Raw genomic sequence first — 17,004 nt, forward strand, 5'->3', positions numbered from 1 at the left:
AGGAGGCTGAGGCTCAGAGAAGCTAAGACCTCAGGGCCCCAAGCTAGCACCCTTAAAAGGTGGGTTCCTGCCATAGCATCTCCCAGCCTCCCTGGGTGATGGGCAGGAAAGGACTCTACAATGCAGAAAAGGGGATCAGAGGTGGTGGCAGTCCCTACGAGTGGGGAAAAATTACAGAACAATGGTTTCCAAACATCAGAATTCTTCCCGGGAGACCCACCTTTGTTTATTTGTGTCCCTGTCTTTGGGAACCTTTGGTTTCCCCACCTTTCCTTCCACCACTCACTCTATTCCACACCCCGTTTTCCAACCTCCCTAGGGGAGTCTGGCTCCTGGGCTACCCCACCCTCTCCCCCTTCTCTTGACCTTTTGGGCTACAGGCCCAGGCTGGTTCTAGAGCCGCAGAAATGGGCCTGCATGCCGGCAGCCCCCTCCTCCCTCCTCTGCACATGAGGTCCCCTTCCGTAGCCTGGCCCTGGCCGTTACCGGGGCTCGTCCTCCTGGAAAAGACTCAGGTGGACACTGGGAGGGATGTTGTGGGGGCAGCTGGACAAACAGACGAGCCACTGTCCGGGCCGGCCCTGATGTCCCAGCAAAGCCCCCTAAGAGCTGTGCTCCCAGCCTCGCCCACTCCCCAGCTGGGGCCTGACTGTCACCTCACCCTCACTGACCCTCACTTCCTTCATCTGCACTGTGGGTCTAAGCATACCAGCTTCCCTGGATGGTTGGAAACTGTATGACAATTGGCTTTGGGACCCAGGAACATGTGCTGGGTTAGCCTCTCCCTGATGGAGAGACCATCCCTGTCTCTTGGGGGGACACATGATGCCTGCTATGTGCCCCAGGTGGCTACAGTCCAAAAATGGAGGTGGCTGCAGGCCCACAGACCCAGCCCTGGGCCACCCTTTGCTCCTCTGGGGACCAAAGTCCCTCTGAGCCAAGGCACCAGCCACGGCCCCACTCAGGCTGTCTCTACCATCTATCAGCCCAGGAGGTTGCTGTTGGGCTAAGCCTGTGTTTGAAGTCCCAGGAAGTGGGTAGCCCTGGGGCACTGTCCCCTGGATATGCCAAGAGCCTTTCTCAGAACTGGGCTTGGGCTGAGGGGAGTGGCCCAGGTGGCCAGGGGATAGAAACCCCCTTTCCCAGAAGCCTCAGGAGTCCCCAGGAGTGTGGCCACAGAGCCCCAGCCCTGCCCTCACCTCCTTCACCCAGATCTGGCAGAAGCCATGGCCCCCTGCCAGCTTCATGGAGGTGGGTGTGGCGGCCACCACTGGGGTAGGGGGATGAGGAGAAGTTCTGGGAGCCTCCTCTGAGCCCCTGAACCCTCTTCCCTCCCCAGAGAGATGCAGATCCTCTCCTGGCCCCCAGGTCCCGTGGCCCCTGGGGCCCCGGGCTTTGGCCCCCTCAGTCCCCATCCAGGCGGGGCTGGCAGCAGGTGACTGGCGCTGAGAAAGGCAGAGTGAGCGGGGCGTGGGCCCTGGCAGGTGCGCTCCTCCGCCAATCAGAGGCCTGCCCAGCCGGTGGATTCAGTTCCAAGCCGGAGATCACCCCACACTGCAGCCTCCTTCCTACTCCTCCCAGAGCTCCATTCATTGGCCCTGCTGCTCCGGGTCTTCTGGGCGCTGCTTCCACTCAGCTGCCGCGCCGCTGCCTCGGGGGCCGCCAGGGGTGGGCGTCCCAAGAGCTTCGTCTGACTGGGCTGGGCCAGGAGGAATGAGGGTTCTGGTAGTGCTGTTGGGGATACTGAGCTTCCTGGGGGGAGCTCTGGGGGGGTCCTCTGCCCTCCCCTGGGATATCACCTCCTGCTACTTAGCTAGGCCCATCGCTGGCAGCCCCCTAGGGTCCCTGAGCTTCCTGGGCAAGGATGCCCAGGGACAGGCCCTGTTCCATGCCCGCTGGGATGGGCATGGGAGGCTGCAGGTGTGTAGCCGGCAGGATGAGCTGGAGCTCATGGAAGCCTTCAGTGCCCTCTGTGCTGGTGAAATCACCCGGGGCTCCTTCATCCACACCCCTGGACCCGAGCTGCAGAGAGCCCTGGCCACCCTTCAGAGTCAGTGGGCAGCCTGCCACAGGCGCACTGAGAGTCCAGCAGGGGCCAGGGAGAAGCGAGCCACGGGGCAGAGCAGAGCACCTGGCGTGGGGCATCAGCGGGGGAAGAGAGGCTGGACCATGCCCGGCACACTGTGGTGTGGAGTCGGGAATTCTGCCGGGAACTCCTCGGAGCTAGGTAAGCCTTGAGGGTGTGGGCTGGGGGCCTGAGGGAGAAGGTGCAGGATTTTACTCTGGCTCCCGCTCTCCCAGGCTGTGTGTCCTTGGGAGAGTGATTTAACTACTCTTAATGTTAATGTCCTTGTTTGTAAAATGGGAATGACCTTGAATCTCGTTGTGGGATGCTTAAGTGAGGTCGTAGGTGGGAAAGGTCCTACTCAAACCTGGGAGTCCCATTAATCACTGTCTGAGGGAGGGGGAGGGCAGGCGTGAACCCAGGTTTGGCTGGACCAAAAAGCCATTACCCAAGAGGAGGGCTTATGGGCACAGGGTGCATCAGCGGATGGGACACCAAAACCCAAGAGCCTGAGTTCAAATCCCAGCTGAGCACATTCAAGCTGAACAAGTCTCTTTGCCCGTCTGAACTTTGGTTTCCTTACCCGTAGAGTGCAAGCAGCCCCTCCCTCGAAGGGCTGCTGTGAGTTTGGGTGTGGGAAGTGCCAGGCCCTTGGGAAATGCTCAGTAAAAGGTGCTATTGCTCATATGGTGAAAACCATGGATGACTTTTTTGCACAGTCTGTGTGCATGCGTGGAGGGTTGGGGGAAGGACTTGGCAGCTGAGTTGGAGCAGGTGGCATCTCGGCAATGCCTCCTTGTGCCAGTGAGAAAGGTTGCACCCTGCCTGTCTGCCATTCCATTCCCCATACATTCATGATTTCAGAGTTTTATTTGGGGTGTGAACTTCGGAGCTCTAGACCAGACTTCAGTTCCCCCGAGGAAGGTCTTTCCACAGGCAGGGACTCTCGGGTGGGCTGCCCAGCATTTGAAGTTGCCCAACAGAGGCTATGCCTGGGAGCTCTCTTCAAGCTTTGAAACTGAGGTTCCCACAGGGGGAGAGCGACTGGCCTTGGGCCACCCAGGGCATCTGTGTCAGGGCTGGAGTGAGACCAGGTCTCTGCTCCCTACAGCAGGTGGGCACAGCCAGTGCGTGACACCCACCCAGGACCCTGCTGAGCTCATGCCCACCTCTGCTTCCTACAGGAGTCTTCCAGGGCCCTGATCTCTGCTGCCGAGAACATGACCTCTGCCCCCAGACCATCTCACCCTTCCAGTACAACTATGGCATCCGAAACTACCGATTCCACACCATTTCCCACTGTGACTGTGATGCCAGGTTGGCAGCAGGCAGGAAGGGCCTGGGGCTCAGGGGTGGCACAGAGTTACTCATGCTCTGGGTGCAGAGACCAGGATTCCAGAGAATCCTAAAGGATCCTCCAGCCAGACTCCACTGTGCAGGTGGGAAAGCTGTGGTCTGAGAGGAAAAGGGACGCTTGCGCCCCAAAGCCAACTGGGTGTAGTGACTGAGTGGGCTGGAGGAGCCAGGTGGCCCTTTGGTCCGGGGGCCTAACCGCTGGCTCTGGGACAGGTTCCAGCAATGCCTGAAGAACCAGCAGGACTCCATCTCGAACATCGTAGGCGTGGCCTTCTTCAACGTGCTGGAGACACCCTGCTTCGTATTGGAGGAGCAGGAGGCGTGTGTGGCGTGGTACTGGTGGGGAGGGTACGTAGCTGCTCCTTCAAGCCCCTTCGCAGACAGTGGGGGGCCCAGGCTCCAAGCACAGGGAGGGAAGCCTGTGTGTAGGTCTGTTCTCCAGGGAATGAGGCCTTCCCTATCCTCTCCTTGGGTGGCACCCAGGATGCAGACCTTTTCTGGGTGCTCCCCAAGACCCAGTGGGGTGAGGGATGGGACAGGCAGAGACTTGCTCTCCATGGAGATGAACTAGGGGTTTCTGGGTGGGGGCATTCTGGGTTACCAATTACCAACAATTGCCACCTCCCAGGTGTAGAAAGTATGGCTCCATAGCCCTGGCCCGCCTGAAGCCTAGGACCCCCTACAATGCCTCCTGGAGCTCCCAAGTCATGTCCTTGACTCCCGGCCCCACGGGCCCAGGACACAGCAAGCCACCACAGCAGCAACGCCCTCAGAAGAGGCCACCACAGTGGAAAGGGTCCAAGCACCCCAGCAAAGCCAACACCACAGCCCTCCAGGACCCCATGGCATCCCCCAAGCCTGATGTGGCCCCCACAACCCAGCTGAAGGTCACCCATCTAGGCCTTCAGGGGCCATGGGGTACCCTAAAACCTCAGGGTGAGCTCAGAACATAACCTTGGGTGTTCCTGATATAAAGAGGTGTCCCTGCCTCTGGGCAGGGTTGGGAGACTCTGTGTGGCTTGCTTTCCTCCTCTGAACTCCTGGGGTCTCCTACCCTCACCCATCAAATCACGCTGCAGCCTGATAGATTTTTGTAGGCTCCAAACTTGGCCATGTCACTCCCTGCTGAGCCCTTAACATGGCTCTTTCACCTCAGCTGATGATGTCCCAAAACCCACGCATCCTTAGGTGCAGGCCCTCCAGCACTTACTCCCCAGGTGAAACTCTAGTTCATAAACCTCACCTGGTTCCTCAAAGCATTTGGTTGCTCTCTTTACCTCTGGGCCTTTGCACATGCTCTTCCTTCTGTCTGGAGCACTCTCCCTGGCTCTTCCTCTCTCCCAACCTTGGCTCAGCAGTCTCTGCCTCCAGGAAGCCTTTCCTGACCACCTTTGGGATTCTGGGCTCCTATGGTGGCCACTGCCCTGCATATGTGTGTGTCTCACTCTGAGAGCACAAAGGGCATGAGATGGAGGGAAACTGTGTGACTGAGCACGTGTGCTGCTGTTTCTTCTGGATGGCAGTAAGCATCAGTGGGGCCTTGCTGGGGGACTCCGCTCTTCTCACAGCACACCTGCCCCCAGGCATCCACCGGGCCTGCCGCATTTTCCGCCGCCTGGATCAGTGTGAGCACCAGATTGGGCCTCAGGAGACCAAGTTCCAGCTGTTCAACAATGCACACGAGCGCCTCTTCCACTGCAATTGCACACGCCGGTGAAGCCTGCTTAGACCCTCAGGGGTGGGCTGCCTGCTGCCAGGCACTGGGAAGGGGCACCTGCATTGCAAGTCCCTGCCCCAGCCTGAGCCTGCCTCTTCCCTCAGACTGGCACGCTTCCTGAGGTTCCACAGCCCACCCACGGGCACCAACATGCTTTGGGAGCTGCTGGGCATGACCTGCTTCAAGCTGGCCCCTCCACTGGACTGTGCTGAGGGCCAAGGGTAAGTGACGCAGGGCCAGGAGGAATGAGGGCTTTTCCCAAGGGGTGGGTCTCCTGTGCACCCTTTGTGCCAGAGCTGAGGGGATGGGAGAAGGGGTCAAGGGACATCTTGGCTCCATTGTCATCACCCCCCTACCCTCTGGTACCCTAGGTTCACCTCTGCAGTTGGCCCAAGTTGGGCTGCATCTTGACTCTGTCACTTCCTGTATGACATTGCAAGTTGAGTGACAATTCCATGGCTCTATTTCCTTATTTGTAAAACAGTTGAGGAAGCTGAGGAGATAACATGTAGCCCAAAGCCTGCTGGGCACACAGGGAAATGCTTGCTTAATTTTTACTCCTAATCCACAATCCCATTTTGATCTGAGTCTCATTTTGATCTGGTTTCTGCAGTCAGAACCTGGGCCTCGAGGTGTCAGCCCAGATTTATTCTGCCTCCTTCTAGGTGTAACCCAACCCTCCCTGGTCCCAGCCCTGCTCCCCTCTGGGCCTCAGTCCCTCTGTGTGAAGAGCAGGGTGGGATCCTGGACAGCCTTGACCACTTGCTCCACTTTTCTCTCCCCGCAGCTGTTCCAGAGACCTTAGGGCCATCAAGGTGTCAGCTCGGCACTTGCGGCGACTCCAGCCCCAGAGTACAGGCACAGACGAGAGGCAGGCATGGCCTTCAGAGCACCCAAGGGCCCCCATGTCATTCTATAGCCGGTGCCTGAGGCTGACCCGGGCAGCCTGGAGACCTGATGGGCAGCAGAAATCGTGGAACCAGTGACCTCAGTTCTAGCTCTTCTGGGCGCCAGACTGAACCTTGCCCCTGGCTTTGCTAGATTCTGGGGGTCTTCGCCTCCTCTCCACGTGTTAGACTGAAGCTTGGTAAGGGCTTTTGTGGACAGGCAAGAGGCTGGATGGTGGAGAGGCAGGCTGAGGCTGACATGCTGGACATGTCTCCTGCTGTGCTTGGTGATCTTGAGCTGGTGACACAATCCCTCTGTGCTCGGTATTTAGGAGGCTCATTCTGATGCCCTAGGCTCGGGCCTTGCCAGGGAACTTCATGTCCAGATGGGAATGGGGAGGAGGTAACTTATTGTAGCAGCCTCAGGAGATTCCAGGAAGAGGCATACATACTTCCACATTGTAAAATTAATAACATGTCTTAAGTGCTTGCCAGGTGAGCCCCAGCACCTGCCGGCTGAGGCCTGGGCCAGCAGATGGGGAATGAGGGATGTCACAAAAGCGTGTGTGTCTGGATCCTGGATGGGGGGTTGGGGGGCACTACAGAGAGGCTTCCCAACTCCCCTCCTACCTGGGGGACCTCTTCACAGCTTCCATGCCCTTCCTGGCCCATTCTTTCTGCTCTAAACCTAAATTCAAATCTTCCCTGTGCCCTTGAGCAAGAGACCTCCCTGCCCAACACTGAGCCTTAGTTTCTTCTTCCGAGAAAGGGGAGTGTGAACAGGACCTACCTCATAGGGTGGCTGAAGATGCAGCGAACCAATACAGTCCCAGTTAGCACCTGAATGTCCCTTTCCTCGAACACACAGCCAAACTGCACCTGGAGGCCCCAGTCTGCTCGCTTGTGAAATGGGTTTAAGAACTGGACTGAACTCAACACAACTCAGGGTCGTGGTGCAGATTAAATGAGTGAGTGTGTGTGATGTGACTGTACCTGGTGACTGTCAGATCTCCATCCTCCTTCCTCAAACTACCCCCGTCCCCAGGTGGCCAACAAGTCAGGAAGGAGTCAGGAAGTGATCTGGAGAATTTAATCCCTAAATGGTGACCTCCAGGATTGCCTCTTCCTCCCCATCCCGGATGGGAGCCAGATAGGGCTTTGCTGATTGTCACAGTTGAGGTGCCAGGACCGAGTTTGGGGGACCCCAGATGGCCACCCCTGGCCAGGAGAGAGTGGCAGGTGTAGATAAAGCTGGAACAGTAGCAAGAGGGAGGCAGGTGGGTTTGCAGAAGATTGGGGCAGAGTGGGGGCCACCTGGGCCCACCTGCCTACCCCAGCCTCAGGGCCCCAGGCCCCCTTCCTCCAGCCTCTGCTGGCCCTGGGGACTAGGAGACAGGCTGCTGGGGGCTGGGGGCTCCTGATCAGGTCCCCAGAAGCTGCCACCACTGAGGTCTACAGTCTCCAGGCGCAAGGCAGGCAGCAAGCCCAGACTTCGAGGCACAGATGGCGGGAAGGCCCAGGGACCAGGCAGCCCAGAGGGCCCCTCCTCACTACTTCCCTGGCTACTGCCATCATTGCTCCTATTGGGGCCCACCCGGGGCAGGCGATGGCTCTGGGGCGAGGGGCTGCGGCTGGCACCACGGCGGTCACGAGATGAAGGCCGAAGGGCGAGGCCAGGGAAGCGGGCCAGGCCTGGGCTACGGCTACGGTGTCGCTTGGACTTGCCAGGGCTGGGGCTGCGGGACTTGGGTGCAAGCAGCTCCAGGGTGCTGTCATCCTCGTCCTCTGAGCTGGCACTCGAGCTGTCTGTGCTGCTGCTGGCCAACTCTGAGGCAGGCAGCGAGATCTGGGGGAAAGGCTGGTCACCAGGGCGCCTCACTACCCAACCAGCCGCTGAGCTTGGAACACGCCAACCCTCCCCGTGGGCAGATCCAAGAAGGTCAGGCTATTTGCAGGAGGTCTTGGAGCAGAATACAGAGGCTGTGGCATTTAAACGGGGTCTTTTCACTCACCCCTACCCGCCACCCTGAAGACTGGCCTACTCACCTGGAAGGGCTCAGTGACGCCAATGAGGATGCTGTGGGTGTGGCTATAATAGCCCAGGATGAAGTCTCCATGGCCCTTGGGCAGTGACTCCTCACTGAATGTCACCTGGGGGGCCCAAGGGTATAGCCAGGTTGTGGTCAGGGAGGCAGCCACAGGACCCCCCAAACCGAGCCCTGAACCCCAAGGGCAATGAACACTTCCTCCCACTCTCCCCCTCTCCTAAGTACCTGGTAGATGTTCCCATCCATATCCTCATGTTTGGCCCAGACATACGCCACGTAGTCCTTGCAGTGGCGGAAACCCACCTGGGGTGAGAGGAACCGGAGCTGTGACCCCTGACACCATCAGCCTCTTGGTGTGGCACTGAACTCTGGAGAAGTCAGTGACCCCACCTGGGCACCCACCTACTCCTCCAGGCCCTTCCTTCCCCGAGTCACTGGCCACCCTGCCCTTCTCACCCGGTACAAGCCGATCCAGTCCCAAGAGCTGCGGGCGAACACCGTTTCTATGCGGTACCTCACCACAGCCTGCTCCGGCCGCACCCACTCGTCTGCCACCTCCAGCCGCACCAGGGGCACATCATCCCTGAAGGCAAACTGCCCAGGGGCAGGGGCAGCATCAGGGGAGGCCCTCTAGTATCCCGTGCACGTAGGGCCCTTGGTCCTTTGTCAACACAAACCAGCTGAGATGAAGGGCCTCTGAAGTCACTGCCCAGACTGGGAATCTGAGGCAGAACAACAGGTCTAGGATAAAGGCCAGGCTGCCTGCCTCCCAGCCCAGGGCTCTTTCCGCCATAGCTCCCTTGGGGAGTGAGGGAGCACACAGCTTTAAGGTAGGAGACAGTGGATTTGGCCCTGGCTCTGCCGTTGACAGGCTGTGTGACCCTGGATGAGTTTCTTGACCTCTCTGCCAGGGCTCTTGTCTGAACTTGGATGATCTTATTTAACTCTTGGGGTTGTTCTGCAGATTTCAAGAGTTTGTAAAGCATCTCATAAATGTCCCAGTGCACAGTGGGTGCTCAATGAATGATCTGCTTATATGCTAGGGAGACATGATGCAGTGGATATTCTGGGGTAAGCTAAACAGCCCCGAGTGGGCAAGAAGAGTCCTGGGTAGAAGGCTGGAGGCCTCAGTTCACTTCCAGGCTCTGCTACTCACTCGCTTTGTGACTTCAGGTGAGCCCCTAGCCATCCCAAGACTCAGTTTCCCCACCTGTACTAAGAGGGTGGCTGTTACTTTGCAATCAGCCCATGAAGACAAATTATAATCATGAGTATCCTCCTCCTAGGGTCATCCCAGGCCAAACAGGGTGTCACCCCCATGGGTAGGGCTGCTGGGGTGGCAGGTGGCTAGGTATTGGCTCTACCTCTGTCCCTCAGGGAAGGACTCAGGTGGTGCCAGCCTCAGGCTTTTGTCTGCTCCTGTTTATCTGGTTTCAGGTTTCTCTCCCTCCTCAGCTCAGAGCCACTTTGCTCCAAAAAAACCCAGCACATCCTCTCCCTGGGTTCCACATAGCAGGTCTGGCCAGGGTGAGCGCTTGGAAATGCCTCCAGGGCCTTGCAGGGTCAAAACTCCCGCTGAGAGCTATTCTGGTTGTGTTGCTTTGGGTAAGAGACTTAAGCTACCTGAGCCTCAGTTTCCTTCCCAGTAAAACTGGGAGGAGAATTTGGACATCTCAGGGCCTACTAAGGCATTCAAAGGGATGACATACATGAAGTGCCCTACAACAGGTAATATAGTATAAGGGTCAGAGTTCTGGACAAGGAAGGAAGGGCACCAAAAGGAGTGGTTCTAGGTGAGGCCCGATTGATGGTTAAACCTCAAGCCCATGCCTTTTACCGAAGGTCACAGAAGGAAAGACATGGGCAGATTTCCATTCCCAGCCGAGGATGTTGGCCAATGTCCCACTGACTGATCACATGACAAAGTTACCAAGGAAAACATTCTCGGCCCCCAGGGATTCCTCTTATCAGATCAAGAGAATTTGAGAACCCAGAGTTGGGTTTCAGGACTGGAAAGATGGGATCTACCCCACTCTGCTGCTGAGCCTGCATGCAGTTTGGGGCACATGCCTACCCCACTAGGAGCCTCAGTTTCCCCACACAAAAAGAGTCAGACCACACAGTCTCTCAGGTCTGGTTCTGACATTCTAGGATTCCTCCTTTATATTTTGGCAACCAGGGACTTCAATCCTAAACACAATGCTAAATTACAATAATTATCTAGAGTTGAGCTCTGTATTTTTTATCTCTGTATTCCCCCTTCCCCACACTACCTCACTCTTACAGCGTCTGGCATGAGATAGAATGGTAAATAAATAATAAATGAATATGAATGAATGCTACATGGGATTTGAATGAAGATTTTGATTTGATTTTGCTGGTCTTACATACATGAGTTTTAACATAAGCTAACCCTAAACCTTTCTCAAAGGGAGTTAGTGATTAGTGGAAAAGGCATGGACTCTGAAATCAGACTAGCCTGGGTTCAAATCCTCTTTCCTTTACTAGCTGTGTGATCCTGAGTGAGTGATGCTATGTCTCTGAGCCTCAGTTTCTCCATCTGAAAATGGAGATCATAAACCTCCCACTCTGCTTTGATGAACAGTTGCTGCTGAGGGCAGGTGCAGGGGTTACCAGTGGACTGTGGGATGCTGAGGCCGGGACTCACCTGCAGGACAAACTGGGCAGCCACTGGCTTGTGGTCACTAACTGTGTATTCCATGTGGCTGCGATAGCTGTGCTGGGTCACCTGGAGTCGATGGCTCTCCCGTCCTGAGGGGCTGGGACCCCCAACTGGAGCCTTGACTTTCCACAAGATACGATCTGTCCAGGCCGGCTTCCGCTTCTTGGCACTGCAGTGAGCAGGGGTTGTCCGAGTTTCAGGGGTTGGGGGTCGAGGCACAGACCCCGGCCTTGCTTCCTGCCCCTCTTCCTTGTCTCCTATATCCAGAAGACCTCAGCCCATGTCCCCTCCTCACCCCAGTGCTGAGCTCACCTGGTATCGTATTTGTTAGTACCCACATCAAACTTGAAGGTGGGTGCAAAGTTGAGGGGCCCCTCCTGGAAGCCCTTCAGGATGGGCCAGGTGTTCTTGGCCATGTTGAGCTGTGAGGGTCCAGAAGGGCAGAATTGGACAACAGCTCGGGCAGGGCAGGACCAGAGCCTAGGGGACAGATGTGTCTTGGGTCACGGTCTGTGTGCTTGGGGGTTTGGGGCACAGGCTGGGATTCCGCACCTGGTCCTTCTCCCAGAGCTGGTGGAGTTGGTCGCTGTCGATGGCAAACTTGACGAAGTGCAGGTCATAGCTCTCGATCCGGAAGTTCAGGTCCCCGAACCAGAACACAAGGCTGTTTGGGGGTGAGGGTCAGCGCGGTCCGTGGGGTGGAAGAGCCCCACCCAGATCACTCTCCACCCCGATCCAACGCGGCAGCACAGGTTGCCCCTGGCGATGATGCGGTGGGTGGGTGGTAGCTGAGCCTCCAGCCCGCCCAGCAGCAGGGGGCGGGGCTGCAGATCCAGCTCAAAGTCGGGTTCCAACCCTCGGCAAGGGCCTACCCCTCAGCAAAGCTACACCCTGAAGGCTCCGCCCCCCTCCCAATTTACCAGCATTCGTGTTCCTAGATGTCACTTGTGTGGTCACCCACCCTCATAGGTCCCCCTCTCCCCACAAGGCACCCCCATGCAGGTACTCAGTCTCCCTGCAGCAAGTTTTCCCGGACTCGCCTCTGAGGCCCACCCTCCTTCCCAAGCCCCGCCCAAGCTCCGTTTGGCCCCTCTCCGGCCCGTACTCGTGATCCAGGATGCCTTGTGCCCCTGGCCCCTGGAATTGCTGAAGGCTGAGAATGGTCTGAAAGTTGTCCTTGCGTTGCTCCGCCTTGTCCATATGCGCCGGCAAGTGGCAGTTCAAGAAGCAGAGCATGTGCCCGAAGGCCGCCAGTCGCACGCTCACTCCACCCTTGTTGCCCTTGGGGGGCAAGGTCGGGCAGGTCACGGGCGAGCCCCGGCCCAGGAACAGAGGCACCGGGCGGGGCGTAGTGGGGTGAGGCCCGCCAGCCCCTGGAGGAGGCTCATCGAGGAAGGCGTTCAAGGGAAAGGGGCTGAACACCGGGATGGCGCCGGGACAGAAAGGGGGCGAGGCCTAGAAATGAGGTCAGGTGTCGGTCGGGGGTGGGAAGAGGCGGGCCTCGGAGTAAGGTGTGGGGCGTGGGGAGGAGCCCTTGACGGTCCCGGGCCTGGAGGCCCAATCTATAGAATCCCTAGTGCGGGCCGCGGCCCCTTCCTCGCCCTCTCCCTCACTCACCCAGTAGCCACCCAGGCCGGTGCGCGTGCAGTCCGTCTGCACGTCCTTCAGGAAGGGCAGGTGGTAGTACTTGGCGAACAGCAGCAGGATGACGCCCTGCATCCTCACAGTGCTCACCTGCGGCGGAGGCGACGCGGTGGGAGACCGGACACAACCCCCAGCCGCCTCCTCTTCCAGCCTGCCCTATCGCAGACCCGGCAGCCGAGGCCCAGCACGCCCCACCGAGAGCCCAGGCAGAGCTGGGGAGTCCGGGGCTGTCTCCTCCCTTCCAGGGACCGAGGGAAGAGTTACCAGCACGAAGTTGAAGGGCCCCAGAGCATCCATGAAGAGCTCGCTCCATTGGTCCGTGAAAAGCGCGTCCTTGAGCCGCTTGCTGATCATGGAGTTCACTTCCTGCAACCTGAGGGTGGGGGTTGAGGCAGCCATCAGTTTGGGGGGGTGACCTGGAGGCCCTTCCCATGGGAGAAGTCTGGGAGGTATGAGGGGCTCACGAGGGGGTCCTGCGCCCAGTCCCCTTACCCTATGGCGATCATGTCTGCACCATCACCATCACTGCTGGCACTGCCCAGGTGGAGAAGGGATGTGATGTCATCGGGGGGCATGGCACTGCCCACGTTCCATGTGACCACAGTGATCCTGGGGGCGGAGTATAGGAGGGGTTACCCTGGGCACCACCCATCCTCAGCCCCCCTCCACAAGGCTCTTCCTGGGGAAATAAAGTGAGGCAGGGGTCTGTGTAAGCCTCAGAAGGACCTACAGTGGGCCCAGGCCCCAGGCTCTCCCAGGGCAGATCAACTGCGGCAAGGGTGCGCCAGTCTCTAGGAGGGGATGCTGTCTTCTGGGGGCCCCAGAGTAGGCCCAGCATTCCCAAGGAATCTTCCTCAGGGAGGGAAATGGGCAAAGTAGGGCAAGCCACCTTGGAAGGAGGGTTACTTAGAGCTCGAGCCCCAGCAGCCCTTCCTGGGAGAGGGCCTACTCACCAGAAGCCGGGGTCACTCTTGCAGGTAGGCTGGGCTGACCAAGAGGTGGATGACGAGGTGGATTTGGAAGGGGAGGTGGAGACTGGGATTGGTGTTTCTCGGGGCTGAAGGCTGGGGCTCAGGTGCCCACGAGCCCTTACACCCTGGGTGCCAGGCCTGGGGATGGCCACCTCAGGGGCTGGTGGGACACAGGGGGAGCGGCTGGGGGAGCGGCTGGGAGACCGAGGTGGCTTGGGGAGAGGTGGGGGCATGGTCTGGGCTGAGGGGGCCCCTGGTCGGAAGGTGGGGGACAGAAGTCCTGGGGAGCGGGTGGCAGGCTCTGGAGGGCCCTGGCCCACATCCAGAGGCAGGGTCTGGGGTGGCTGGGGCAGGACAGGATCCTCAGGGCTGCTGCGAGGGGCCTCAGGCCGGGCTCTGAAGCAAGAGGAGAACCGGGGGTCCGGAGGGGATTGGATCAAAGATGGGGCACCCACGGGACTAGATGCCTGAGCTGGAGGCTGGAGATGCTCTTCAGAAGCAGGGGGAGGTCTAGGGGCGGGAGCATTCCTCTGTTTAGCTGGTGTCCCTCCCTCAGAGGCTAGGGCTGGTGGTGTGGGTGCAGCAGCCAGGGCCTGTTCCTGAGAGGGTGATAGAACTGGACTGGGCACTGGGGAGGAGGGGGAGGGGAGATGTGAGGGCTGCTCTTCAGATGCTAGGGCCAGGCTCAGGCCTGAAGCAGCCAGTGCTGGCTTGGGTCCCACAGAAGCAGGTAGCACCTGCTTCTGGTCCTTGGATGGTGGATCTATCCCAGGCCCCAGAGTAGCTTGGGGAGGCCTCGACCCAGCCGAGGCAGACATCCCCAGCTGTCCCAGGGATGTTGGAGCCAGGACTGAGCCAGAGGTCACTGGTGGAGGCTTCGGTCCAGCCGAGGCAGACATCACCAACTGGCCCACAGATGTTGGGGCCAGGCTGGAGCTGCGGTGGGCAGGTGTTGTTCTCTGTCCTCTACGGGTAGACAGTGGAGCCAGGATGGGTCGGGGAGATGCCAGCCTTGGCCCTTCTGAAGAAGGTGGCATAGCTGTTCGTGGCCCCACGGGTGCCAGAGCCAACCTTGGTTCCAAGGGCACTGCAGCTGCATTCTTCTTTGGTGGGAACTGAACACTTGAATCCACCTTGTAGAGGACAAGCCAAAGACTCGGGGTAACCCTGGCCAGGGGGTTGTGCCCCAACTTCCTATAGACCCCAGCCAACTCTATCTAGCTAAGAAAGGCACATCTTTCCAAAAGTTCTTCTAAATTTCTCACCTCAGTCCATTCTGCTGCAAATCAACTTCTGTTTTGGAGGAAACAGGACGCAGAACCCTGTCCCTTCCCTCAGGTCTGACACCTCTTTTAAGTGTGAAACTAAGACACCCCGACTCATAAAAGGCAGAGTGTGAGCCTAAATCCAAGGGTTCTCTCCTTGCCTTCCTGCCTGGCACCCACTCCCTGGCCGCTCTGGATTGTTGGGTGGCTTGGGCAGCTTCCTGGGCACCACCCCCTGGAGTCCCTGCTGCTCCCTGGTAAGGCTCTACTGACCTGACACCCCAGATCTGCCCACTTTGGACGCCCTGGGTCCATCCTGTTAAATACCCCTCCCTTCCTCCACAATGCCCAGAAACCCTCAGGTTCCCCCAACCCTGACAAACATCCCAAACTCTGTGGCAAAGCCCTCTCTGTCCTTCCCACCCATTCTCAGAGCTCCCTGCAGGAGCACTGGCCCTGTCAGTTCCAACCCCGGCTCCAAGTGACCTTAGGCAAGAACCTCTCTGCCCAGGGCCTCAGTTTCCCTATCTGTAAAATGAAGGAACTTTATAAAGGGTGCCTGGCCACACCTGGTCTCTAGGAAGCCTTGCGCTCATACTCTCTGCATTTATGAGCCCAACATTTGCTAAGATTTCATTTGAGTTCCGTGGAATAGTCCATCATTGCCAAGTGTGAGTCTAACATTCAGAGTAAGTCCAAGATTCTGTTGATTGTGGTATCACACCTCTCTGTGCCCAAGTTGTATCTTCTTCCCTTCTTCACCCTCTCCCCCACCTTTGAGGACAGGCAAGCAGGTACCATCTTTTCCTCTGGCAGGTGGTGAGGGGGGAGGGGTGCAGGACCCAGCAGGAACCTCCTTCCCCTTTCCCATCTGTCCCGTTTCTGATGTCTCTGTCTCCAGAAGACAGAATAAAGTGTCCTTTGTCAGGGAGGGCAGAAGGTTTACACTCACCCTGGGGTGGCCCCATCCCTGCCTCCAGAGGTGCAGTTCTCTGTCCTGAGTCCTTCTCGGTTCAGAGAACCAGAAACTCTGCCTCCACTTCCTTCCCTGAACTCAGTTCTTTGAGGTTGCATTTTGGCTTTAAACGTGCCCCCCCTCCAACCACCACTCCGCCTCCAGCGCTAACAACTTCGACATCCCAGATGTCACAGTTTTAGTCTTCGGGGACAAGCCTCCTCATTTTGCAATGGCTCAGAGAAGACAAGCAACTTGCCCAAGGTCACACAGTAAAGCTGGAGCACAGCTGGGTCCCTGACACCCGGTCCAGGGCTCTCCTGTGGGCTGATAGAGGTGGCTAACTCCATCTCTCCCTGGGTGTCCCATTGCCCCCCTCAGTCCCTAGGGTGCCCTGTTCACCCAGTCCCTGCTTTGTTGGCAGTGCCAGCCCCTCAGTCAGGGGTACCAAGGTGCCTGCAGTTTGTGTGTGGGGGGGGGTGGGACCAAGGATCAGGGAAAGGGGGACTAGGTTTTAGGGGTCTTACCTTGGAGGCTGCCCCAGCTTGGGAAACCCCATGGGGAATGGGCAGGGGGCCCAGGCCAGGCCGGGCCCCCAGCTTCCTGCTGCCACTGCTGTTCTGGCCCTCCATGTCTGCAGCCCCCAGCAGCCCGGGCACCCTGAGGCTCCGGCTCCAGCTCCTCAGCACCCGGGAACCAGTGATGTCACCAGCCGTTTCAACCTGCTGAGAATTTAAAGGCACAGGCACCCGCTTCCCAGCCTAGAGGTGGCCAAAGCAAGGTGGCCTGCTCCCTTCAGTTGGCTGCTGAGACTGGAACAGCTATGTGGTGGGGTGGGGAGTGTGCCTGTTGACTTGGCCTCAGTCCCAAACAGCAGCACGGAGGAAGCGGTCTCGGTCTGTCCTCACCTGCCACCGGTAGGCCTGACCAGCCCTTGCTGAGGGGAGGAGCATCGACACACCTGAGAGTAAGTAGAAACGGGTAGCTCAGAGGTCAGCACCCTCTCCAGGGCCTCAGAGACACCTGGGGCCCTGCCCTGAGCCTGTGACCTTCTTGGTTCTTTGCCAGCTCGGGACTTGCCTTGGCCCCCACCCTTGCCCCATTTTCAGGCTCTGGTGCCCGCCCCTTGCCTGGCTCTATCCTTCCCTTCCCAGAGCCCAGACACTCAGGCTCCAGCCACTGGAGTCCTTTTCCATCTTAACCTCAGCACTGACCCCCCGCTCTTCTGCAGCCGTCTCACCGCTGCCCTGGGATGTCCTCACGGCCAGGCCTGTCCCAGCCCGGCTCCTCTCAGCTTTCCTCTCTCCAGAACTCACTGGGTGTGGCCTGGGAGAGGGACTCGCTCAAGGTCACCTGGTGACCTGGGGAGACCTCCTGAGTTTCAGTAAGTAAAGGGAGCTCTCAGGCCCCATG

At 58.4% G+C, this 17,004-nt stretch overlaps 2 protein-coding genes across 4 annotated transcripts; one reads left to right on the forward strand and one right to left on the reverse strand.

Moving 5' to 3' along the window:
* The first annotated feature begins 1,559 nt into the window (after nucleotides 1-1,559).
* Nucleotides 1,560-7,005, forward strand: PLA2G3 (phospholipase A2 group III). 2 transcript variants are annotated; one of them, XM_057492353.1, is made up of 7 exons: nucleotides 1,560-2,227; nucleotides 3,250-3,382; nucleotides 3,635-3,769; nucleotides 4,050-4,357; nucleotides 4,990-5,134; nucleotides 5,243-5,359; nucleotides 5,926-7,005. In XM_057492353.1, exons 1-7 carry the CDS (start codon nucleotides 1,714-1,716, stop codon nucleotides 6,122-6,124), a joined length of 1,551 nt encoding a protein of 516 aa, XP_057348336.1. In that variant the 5' UTR covers nucleotides 1,560-1,713; the 3' UTR covers nucleotides 6,125-7,005. The 2 variants fall into 2 exon arrangements, with proteins under 2 accessions (XP_057348336.1, XP_057348337.1); XM_057492354.1 differs by having other exon boundaries at nucleotides 1,562-2,227; nucleotides 5,005-5,134.
* Nucleotides 7,006-7,126: 121 nt separating this feature from the next.
* INPP5J (inositol polyphosphate-5-phosphatase J) lies at nucleotides 7,127-16,733 on the reverse strand. 2 transcript variants are annotated; one of them, XM_057492341.1, is made up of 13 exons: nucleotides 16,119-16,728; nucleotides 13,354-14,504; nucleotides 12,893-13,009; nucleotides 12,665-12,773; nucleotides 12,374-12,490; nucleotides 11,862-12,037; nucleotides 11,309-11,420; nucleotides 11,069-11,178; nucleotides 10,742-10,925; nucleotides 8,530-8,667; nucleotides 8,299-8,376; nucleotides 8,072-8,176; nucleotides 7,127-7,871 (listed from the first exon to the last, which is right to left on the reverse strand). In XM_057492341.1, the coding sequence occupies exons 1-13, from the start codon at nucleotides 16,221-16,223 to the stop codon at nucleotides 7,365-7,367; spliced, it is 3,009 nt and encodes a 1,002-aa protein (XP_057348324.1). In that variant the 5' UTR covers nucleotides 16,224-16,728; the 3' UTR covers nucleotides 7,127-7,364. The 2 variants fall into 2 exon arrangements, with proteins under 2 accessions (XP_057348324.1, XP_057348325.1); XM_057492342.1 differs by lacking the exon at nucleotides 8,530-8,667 and having other exon boundaries at nucleotides 16,119-16,733.
* Between the last annotated feature and the right edge of the window lie 271 nt (nucleotides 16,734-17,004).

The sequence above is a fragment of the Manis pentadactyla genome, chromosome 14, assembly GCF_030020395.1.
Source record: "Manis pentadactyla isolate mManPen7 chromosome 14, mManPen7.hap1, whole genome shotgun sequence".
NCBI classification, from domain to species: domain Eukaryota; kingdom Metazoa; phylum Chordata; class Mammalia; order Pholidota; family Manidae; genus Manis; species Manis pentadactyla.

Bases quoted from the DNA above. Each gene is read 5' to 3' on its own strand.
- PLA2G3 (XM_057492353.1), top strand. From the start codon at position 1,714: ATGAGGGTTCTGGTAGTGCTGTTGGGGATACTGAGCTTCCTGGGGGGA. The intron at 3,383-3,634 runs GTTGGCAGCAGG...GCTCTGGGACAG, and splicing joins CACTGTGACTGTGATGCCAG to GTTCCAGCAATGCCTGAAGA. The intron at 5,360-5,925 runs GTAAGTGACGCA...CTCTCCCCGCAG, and splicing joins GACTGTGCTGAGGGCCAAGG to CTGTTCCAGAGACCTTAGGG.
- INPP5J (XM_057492341.1), bottom strand. From the start codon at position 16,223: ATGGAGGGCCAGAACAGCAGTGGCAGCAGGAAGCTGGGGGCCCGGCCT. The intron at 11,421-11,861 runs GTACGGGCCGGA...ACCCCCAAACAG, and splicing joins CAAGGCATCCTGGATCACGA to CCTTGTGTTCTGGTTCGGGG. The intron at 7,872-8,071 runs GTGAGTAGGCCA...CCTTTCCCCCAG, and splicing joins GCGTCACTGAGCCCTTCCAG to ATCTCGCTGCCTGCCTCAGA.